At 54.1% G+C, this 8,640-nt stretch overlaps 3 protein-coding genes across 3 annotated transcripts; 2 read left to right on the plus strand and 1 right to left on the minus strand.

Annotated features, from left to right (window-relative positions):
* Nucleotides 1–569: 569 nt before the first annotated feature.
* BDW70DRAFT_51577 (cytochrome P450) lies at nt 570–2,803 on the plus strand. Its single transcript, XM_073744174.1, has 5 exons — nt 570–974; nt 1,102–1,210; nt 1,282–1,298; nt 1,371–2,109; nt 2,182–2,803. The coding sequence occupies exons 1-5, from the start codon at nt 655–657 to the stop codon at nt 2,656–2,658; spliced, it is 1,662 nt and encodes a 553-aa protein (XP_073590518.1). The 5' UTR covers nt 570–654; the 3' UTR covers nt 2,659–2,803.
* A 150-nt stretch (nt 2,804–2,953) lies between these two features.
* Nucleotides 2,954–3,202, minus strand: BDW70DRAFT_51586 (uncharacterized protein). The gene has a single exon (XM_073744175.1). It carries the CDS (start codon nt 3,161–3,163, stop codon nt 3,011–3,013), a length of 153 nt encoding a protein of 50 aa, XP_073590519.1. The 5' UTR covers nt 3,164–3,202; the 3' UTR covers nt 2,954–3,010.
* Nucleotides 3,203–5,985: 2,783 nt separating this feature from the next.
* On the plus strand, nt 5,986–8,131 carry BDW70DRAFT_51605 (sugar porter family MFS transporter). The gene is made up of 4 exons (XM_073744176.1): nt 5,986–6,442; nt 6,555–7,303; nt 7,354–7,405; nt 7,458–8,131. Exons 1-4 carry the CDS (start codon nt 6,275–6,277, stop codon nt 8,091–8,093), a joined length of 1,605 nt encoding a protein of 534 aa, XP_073590520.1. The 5' UTR covers nt 5,986–6,274; the 3' UTR covers nt 8,094–8,131.
* The last annotated feature ends 509 nt before the right edge of the window (nt 8,132–8,640 follow it).

An 8,640-nucleotide genomic window follows, 5' to 3' on the forward strand; every position in this document is an offset into this window, starting at 1 on the left:
CTGCCATTTGATATAGAAAGTCAAATCGGATTGAAAAGCCACGTTTATCAGCATCTAGTAATTTCTTGACAAGTGTTTCCTCTTTAATTTTGGACAATTTATGGCTGTTGGCGCGTATTTCTGATCGTGGTTTGACACCTGCCAGTCGATCACGAAGGGTAGATTCAGGCACGCTATATATCCTAGCAGCTTTTTTTATTTTTTTTTATTTTTCCTGACTTTAATGCAGTAATGACCATTTGTATGCTGGATTCCTTTGATAAAGGCATATTATAAAGGTAAAGTAGAGAAATGACGCGTTGAAGAATGTTGATATGCAGAAGCAGCAGAAAGGCGCGGTTCGCCCGTAAGCGCGGCTCGGCCGTGGATTACGTTAACTAGCCTGAGATAGCTGACTAAGCGTTATTACGAGAAAAGCCAACCAAAGGGACCATGGGGAGTAGAGACCCACTTATTGTAAGCTCGTTCACTTTTAGGACCAATCAAAAGTCTGAACCTGATCAACGACTGACAGCTGAAGTGTTGGCAACCAAATATACGAAGTGCAGTCGGCGGGATATAAATAGGGACCGTAACCCCCCGCAAAGACACGAAGAAACTCTAACGACTCACCTACGACCCTCGAATATCGCTTAAAGCGGCTCACGAGCAAGGATGACATTTAACATGCTCTCAGCGATCGCCACTTTGGCACTCGCCTTCACCATCTACAAACTGCTCTCGTTCCTGCGCTTCTACACGCACGCGCGCCGGACTGGGTTCCCCATCTTCGTCTCTCCAATCCTCTCCAAGAGCATCCCCTGGATGATTCTCGGTCCGGCCCTGCAGCCGGTCTATAAGAAATACCTGCCGAACTGGATCTTCGAGCGGCTGGAGATTTGCGCGCACGGGTGGGAGTTTCGCAACAAACGGGCGTTTCATGAGCGGCTGGGGAGCGTGTTTGTGCTAGTAACGCCGGATGAGTGCTCAATCTAGTATGTGAATTGTCCATTAATATACGATGTGCCAAAAAGAAGGAAGGAAAGAAAGAAAGAAAAAGGAAAGAAAAGAAAAAGATAGGGGAGAAAATGTCCTGGGGATCTGACGAAGGCAAAACTGTAGCATCGCAGAGCCGGCTCTTGCGCAGAGTGTGCTCCAGCGAAGAGTCGATTTCCCTCAGGCGCCTATTGTGGCAAAGATCTTGGGGTTTTTTGGACCGAATGTGCTCTGCGTATGTTCCTTGCCTTCCTTTCGGACTGGCGTTGGGTTTTCACGCTTGCTGATCGAGTCGCAATGACATAGGCAAACGGTGATGAGTGGTTGGTCACCAAACTCTTTCGCCCGTTATTAGGAATTTTGTAACCCCTTCGTTCACTAACGGACCTGTCTAGGAAACGTCATCGACGAATGTTCGCTGCGAATCTCGACGAACGGATCAGCAGCACCGTCTGGACGGAGAGCATACGGCAAGCGCAGGATATGCTCCAATATATCCTCCAGCACCCCGGGAACCATGCTCTCGACGGCCTCAAGAGCATCGCGATGAACGTGATCGGCAAAGCCGGATTCAGCCAGGAAGAGCAGTGGGCTCCGGGACTGCGCTCGCAGCTCGGCGAGGCAACGACGGGGAAGCCGGCGTACTTTGAGACGCTGTCGCTCGTTTCGCAGATGCTCCTGGAGGCTGCATTCTTGCCGCCAAAGTTTATGAAAGCGCCAATTATGCCGCGAGCTCTGCAGTTGCTAGGGTTTCATATGGAGCGGACGCCGGGGTATGTGCAGGAGGTGCTGGATGAGGAACGCAAGGCGACAGAGAAGGAAAAAGAGAAGGGAAGCGGAGGCCATCGCAACAATTTCCTCAGTCTACTACTGCAGCTGTCTGATGAGGGCAGACAATTGGGCCAGAGCCAGTTCTCGCTAACGAACGAGGAAATCAGCGGGAGTCTTTTCATCTTTACGACGGCCGGGTACGAGACAACTGCCAACACGATGGGTTTTACGGTCACTCTGCTAGCAGCGTATCCCGAGTGGCAGGACTGGATCCGCGAGGAGCTGCAAACGCTGCCGGAGCACCCGTCGAATTGGAGATACGAAGAGATCTACTCCAAGTGCCGCCGGACGCTTGCGGTAATGGTACGTCCCTGCGACCTGTCCCCCTTCTTTGTGTCCGCGCAAGCCGATTGATCGATCCATTTACGCATATAGTATGAAACCCTCCGCCACTTCCCACCCGTCCTACACACGACTCGCGCAGTCCTCGAGCCCCAGCAGCTCACCTCGTCCGCCGGCACGCACTTCCTAACTCCCCCAATGGACTTGTACATCTCGCAACTCAGCCTTCATCTTGACCCCAAGATCTGGGGGCCCGACGCAACCGAGTTCAGGCCCTCGCGCTGGCTTGACGGATCCGGCCAGCTGATCACGCCGGTCAAGTCGACGTATCTCCCCTGGTCCGGTGGACCGAGGATCTGTCCCGGAATGAAGATGTCGCAGGTTGAGTTCGTGGCGACTATGGCGACGTTGTTCAAGAGCGGGAAATGCGAGCCGCTTCCGACGGCGGGGATCAATGAGCCGGACGCCCTGAGGGAGAGATTGCTGGCGCTTCTGGGGGATTCTGTCGCCAAGTTGACGCTGCAGATGAGGAATGCGGATGGGGTATTGTTGAAGTGGACGGCTGTTTGAAACTATTCTAGATGTGAGACACTGTAGTCGTGAACCCAGCCATAACAGTAGTCGTCAACCAGTAGGCTGGACAATGATCGCTCTGCCTGACAATAAAGGATATTCCACTGCGTAATTTAGGCTTCCCTCAGGCCAGCATACTTCTGGACTTCGGAGCGTGATGTGTGCGAGAAGGAGCTTGACGTTTGGACGGCCGTTTAAACGGCATGCTTCTGCTTCTCACCGCCCAATCGAGCAGGCGAGGATTCTGGTTCTTGATCAGAAACTCTCCCTAGGATCCTTCTGTCAACCGCGGTATTGGTCTAGCAGAAACAGCGGGGATGAAGCCCCGCCTGAAACAGTTCTGAGGTAGTTAGAGACGGCCACAATGACTCGAGCATGGAGACCAACTAATCACCGGTCGGTTCCAGCGCATGCGAGAGTGCTTCAGAGGCGGGGAACCAGCCCGGCTCTCTCCAGATAAGAGAGGCTTGCAGGAGCTGGAGGCTACGTGAACGGCCAGCATAAGGACGGTAATGATTGTATCTATGAATTGAATGATTGTATCTATGACTGGCCAATGAACTGGTATCAGGACGAGCCGCCGAACCGCCAACCGTCGAACCTGGCACAAGCACCCGACCAGATTGCGCGAAATAGAGCATGGCAGCGGGGGAATAGATTACTTGTCCCTCCCTGCCCCTATAATAATACAACCGGTCCCGGCTCATGGCACGGGCTGACCGCGAGTCAGAGCGGACCTCAAGATCGGGGTCACACGAGACGAACAACCGGGATCAGTACCGGGCATGGGCATACGCAAACTGATAGCTACTGGGCGAGTGCTACTGGACTTCTGATACTAACTCGACCTCTGAAACTAGACCCGCCAGCTCACAGCTGGTCGGCGATATGCCGACCGGGTCGTGACTCGGGCAAGCTCGCCGACGAGTCTCCGCAGGGCTAGCGCATTACTATCAAGTATGATCAATGCTGGCGAATCGGCCAACGGCCAACGGCCGTCCCGTCGACTCCGGGCACACTGATGACTCGCGAGCCCGGGCTATGGGTGATGGCCTGACGGCCTGACGGCTGCACGAGTCGGCATCGGAACAGCAGGCCTCGTGGCTCGTCAGCAGTGGGACAGTCGTCGGACCCGCAATCCCAACAACGGGCTTGTCGATGTCTGCAGCATGATGAGATCGGGTAGGCTGGGCAGCTGGGCGGTCCGTCGCCGCATGGTTCAGTGCCTTCTTCGGTGGCTTCTCAAGAATGATGACGTCCGTTCCCTGTCGATGCAAGCAGCGATAGCAGCGTTGTCGCGATGTCTAGACCCCGAGACCCGCAGAGGACAGTGAACTGCGATCGTTCGAGATGGTTCGAGCAGCGTGCACTTGAGCGAAACAAGGAACCTGGCGCGAGAAAACCCGGGAGAAAACCCTGCAGTGTCTGCGCCCGGTCGAGAGAAAGTAAACTCGTCCGGTTCGGGTTAGTCTGTTCAATCAGCCAGAATTTTATCCGGGGTAAAACACTTGCACCAGTAGTCAATTACTGTGGGGCACGGAAATTATGCTCTGGGCACGGGGAAACCGACGAATCAGGCCATGCGGGCGTGTGTCACGTTAAATGTGGCATCGTGGCTCTGGAATGTCACACGGCGAATCTTCGGATGCAAGCAGACTCTGGCGTGTTTGACAGGTTATAAAGTTGGAGCGACATAGGTATAGGTATAGCTCAAGCGCGACCCCGGATCTACTGAACGAAACGATTCACCGGGCGAGAATGTCGCCCATTCACGTCCGGGGCATTATTGCGGGCAGGAGACGAAAACAAAAATAAAATAAAAAATAAAAAGAGAGAGAGCGAGAGAAAAGGGGAAGCCCGGGCTCCCGCACAAGCCGGCCAAACGCCAGGCCGGCCAAATGCCGGAAAGTCCAAGGCTCAGACTGAGCAGACTCCATAGCAGACTCCGTAGTAGACCCCGTCAACGTTCGAAGTGGCGCTAGCAACTAGCAACCTGCAAACCGTGGCCCATGATCCCACTGAGTCCTGATTTCAGATTCAGTGGCCGACCGGCGGCGAAGCGGCGACTCGGCGGACCCCGCGTGTGAATGTCGTGACTGATTCACTGATTCACTGATTCTAAATGAAGGATTCGACGAGTCAACCAGAGGCGTTCAGTCCGCGTCTTGTGACGGCTTGTTTCTGCCTGCCGAATGCTTTGCTTGCCAAGACCACTGGTTAGAGGCCAGTGGTCGAGCGCCAAGAGTTTGTGTGAGAGAGTCGCAGATGGCAGATGCAGATGCGATGCATAGTAGCGATGCCAGTGAGACCAGTGAGGCAATGATGACAGGACAGAGCTGAAAAGACCTGAATTCACCTATATTAAGGACTTGAATCAGAGCCTCGGCGGTACCCGAGCGGTTCGACCAGTCGACCGGTCAGACCGGTCGACCCTCAGCGGTCGATAATTTCCTTTTCTCTGGCAGAATCTGGGGAGTTGCAACGACCCAGCCCCAGGGTGGCGGGGATGTTTGCGGCACGTTATTGGCAGGGTTACATCTTGGACCCAAGAGGGTAGCATCTGCGAGATTCAGTGGACGCTGAGTCCAATCATTCCACGGAATTCTATAATTCCCATCTGTTTTTAAAATTCCCATCATTTCCAGATTCGCCATCCGTAACAGGCAGCCACGTGGTTGGCCACTCGTCCGTCCCCTGCTCGGGCTCTGCGCCCAAACGAGCTGGCTCCGACTCCAGACTTCTCCTCCACATCCTCCCGACTGTCAGGTCGGGGCTGAACCGAGCCTCTGTATGGCCAGTCTGGGGCCAGACTAGGGCCAGACTTCGACGGCTTGTCGTTGCCACGAATCGCAGTTGGTCTTGGCCGTCTTAGCCTGTCTTAGCCTGTCTTAGCCTGCGTCGTTCTCATTTCACATCCCCCGATGGTCAGGAAACACAACATCCTCGCGGCGATGCAACCTGTAAGGATGGAGGCGACATTCTGGTGCGGTGCTCGATTGGGATGCCGTAATTGTACGGACTGCTGGTAATTGCTGTAATTGCTGTAATTGCGGAAAATGCGGAAATTGCGGTAATCCGCCTGGCCATGCGCCGCCCCGAGGCACGAGGTCGATACCAAGTACAGTACCGCCGGTACGAAGTAGTCCTAGTCCTCGTCCGTCGCTCGCTCGCTTGGGCCCCATCCCAAGGACTAGAGGCAATTTTGTTCACGCCAAAACGCTAACAGTGGAGACTCCGCTAATTCAGCGTCTGGGCCGACGTGCAAGAACAAGCGAGAGAATTTCCTGGTCACTGGTCCCCGTCGAACAATTGATTCATGGACCGAGTCCTGGGCGTGTTCCCCGTGGGCTCCCCGGGACCCGGTCCGATTCATGCTCATGGCCATGGGGAAGCCGCGAGTCCGGTTTCAACCCCATGCAGTCGGCCGTCAGCTATAAATTGCAGTGTCCTCCCGCTCGTTCCCCTCTGAAGCTCACCTGCTCTCTATCCTCTCTCTCCGTCTCGAGTCTCCTCCGCGCTTCTCCGCAACCCCGGCCTTGAGCCCCACCGCCAGAGCTCTTTCTTCGTCACTCACACACTCTCTCCCTACCGCGTCACCTTCACGGCCCTCGCCATGGCGGACGGTGTCGTTGCGGGTAACCGGGTTGAGGCCCCCGTTACCTGGAAGACCTACCTCATGTGCGCTTTTGCCGCCTTTGGTGGTATCTTTTTTGGTTACGATTCTGGTTATATCAACGGTGTGATGGCAATGGACTACTTCATTCACGAGTTTTCAGGAAAGGTACGCAGTTCGCAGTTCGCATTTTGCGCAGCTTGCGCAGCTTGCGCAGTTCTTTCCCGCTTGCCAGGCTGGTTAGGCTGGTTGGATTATAGCGGAAGCTGACTGGTTCTAGGTCAAAGCCGAGTATGAAGCCGCCGATAACCTGAGCGGCTATGTGATCTCCTCCTCCAACAAGTCCCTTATTACCTCCATTCTCTCTGCGGGTACCTTCTTCGGTGCCATCATTGCCGGTGACCTGGCCGATTGGTTCGGTCGTCGTACAACGATCATCAGCGGATGTGGCATCTTCATGGTTGGTGTCGCCCTGCAGACTGCCTCCACCACTGTTGCTCTGCTGGTTGTCGGCCGTTTGATTGCTGGGTTCGGTGTCGGGTTTGTCTCTGCCATCCTGATTCTGTACATGTCGGAAATCGCGCCCCGCAAGGTCCGTGGTGCTATTGTTTCCGGCTACCAGTTCTGCGTGACCATTGGTCTGATGCTGGCTTCCTGCGTTGACTACGGTACCGAGAACCGCACCGATTCCGGCTCGTACCGTATCCCCATTGGTCTGCAGCTGCTCTGGGCTATTATCCTTGCTGTTGGTCTCTTCATCCTCCCCGAGTCGCCTCGTTACTATGTGCGCAAGGGCGATGTGTCTAGCGCCGCCAAAGTGCTCGCTCGCGTTCGTGATCAGGACGTTGAGTCGGACTATGTCAAGGAGGAACTCGCTGAGATCGTCGCCAACAACGAGTACGAAATGAGCCTTATGCCTCAGGGTGGTTACTTTGCCACTTGGTTCAACTGCTTCCGCGGAAGTATCTGGTCCCCGAACAGCAACCTGCGCCGTACCATCCTGGGCACCTCGCTTCAGATGATGCAACAGTACGTGCTTCTCTTTGTTCTTGTTTACGTTCCAGCTGACATTTTCACAGGTGGACTGGTGTCAACTTCGTCTTCTACTTCGGTACTACCTTCTTCACCAACGTATGTTCCCTTTTAGAACCCTAGCGGATGTTCACTTGGCTAACTGTCGCAGCTCGGCACCATTTCCGACCCCTTCCTCATCAGCATGATCACCACCATCGTCAACGTCTTTTCCACTCCGATCTCTTTCTACACCATGGAGAAGATTGGCCGTCGTCCCCTCCTTCTCTGGGGCGCCCTGGGCATGGTTATCTGCCAGTTCATTGTCGCCATTGCCGGTGTCGTTGATGGATCTAACAACAAGACCGTCAGCGCTCAGATCGCGTTTATCTGCATTTACATCTTCTTCTTCGCCTCCACCTGGGGTCCCGGTGCCTGGGTCGTCATCGGCGAGATCTACCCACTGCCGATCCGTTCCCGTGGTGTCGCTCTCTCCACTGCCTCCAACTGGCTCTGGAACTGCATCATTGCCGTCATCACCCCCTACATGGTCGACGAGGACAAGGGCAACCTCAAGTCCAAGGTGTTCTTCATCTGGGGCTCCCTCTGCGCCTGCGCTTTCGTCTACACCTACTTCCTGATTCCCGAGACCAAGGGTCTTACTCTTGAGCAGGTCGACAAGATGATGGAGGAGACCACCCCTCGCACTTCCGCCAAGTGGAAGCCCCACGGCACCTTCGCGGCCGAGATGGGTATGACCGAGAAGGATGTGACTCAGACTGTGGAGGACGTTGCTCAGAAGGCGTAAATGTACATTTTTGGGAGGCAGCGGTTGTTATACCTGCGGTTCCACATCGGATATCGCATTTGTCATGGCTGTGCATCATGTCTCATGGTAATGGTTTATGTTAAATAAGAATAATCTAGACTTAATGTCATTGCAGGCTACATGTCGAAGGTTTCTACATGGTAACAGTGTTTCGGGATTGAGTACAGTTATGACTTCCTAAAAGTAATCAGGGCACCCCCCCTTCTAAACAATAAAGGTTTAATTCGAAGATTGTGAGGCCTATCCGTACCGGCACAATTATGTCATTCTATTTACTGCAAGATGCTCGTATGTGTTCTTGGCGGTTACGAAGGCTTATCCCCGAGTCGGAGCCATTGGCCGCCTCTCAGCTCATGGATACAGGAGAAATCCCCAAATAACGAAGAACAAGGTAGAAATATTCGGCCGAATTGTGTAGCAGCTTGTTTCTCTATAACGTAATCAACCACCGAGCGGCGGATACCATCGAGCGGCGGATTTTCACCCCGACCAACCTCAAGCATCATTCAACGTGTCATTTCTTCAC

This window comes from Aspergillus foveolatus, assembly GCF_047715535.1.
Source record: "Aspergillus foveolatus strain CBS 279.81 unplaced genomic scaffold BDW70scaffold_234, whole genome shotgun sequence".
In the NCBI taxonomy this organism is placed as follows: Eukaryota; Fungi; Ascomycota; class Eurotiomycetes; order Eurotiales; family Aspergillaceae; genus Aspergillus; species Aspergillus foveolatus.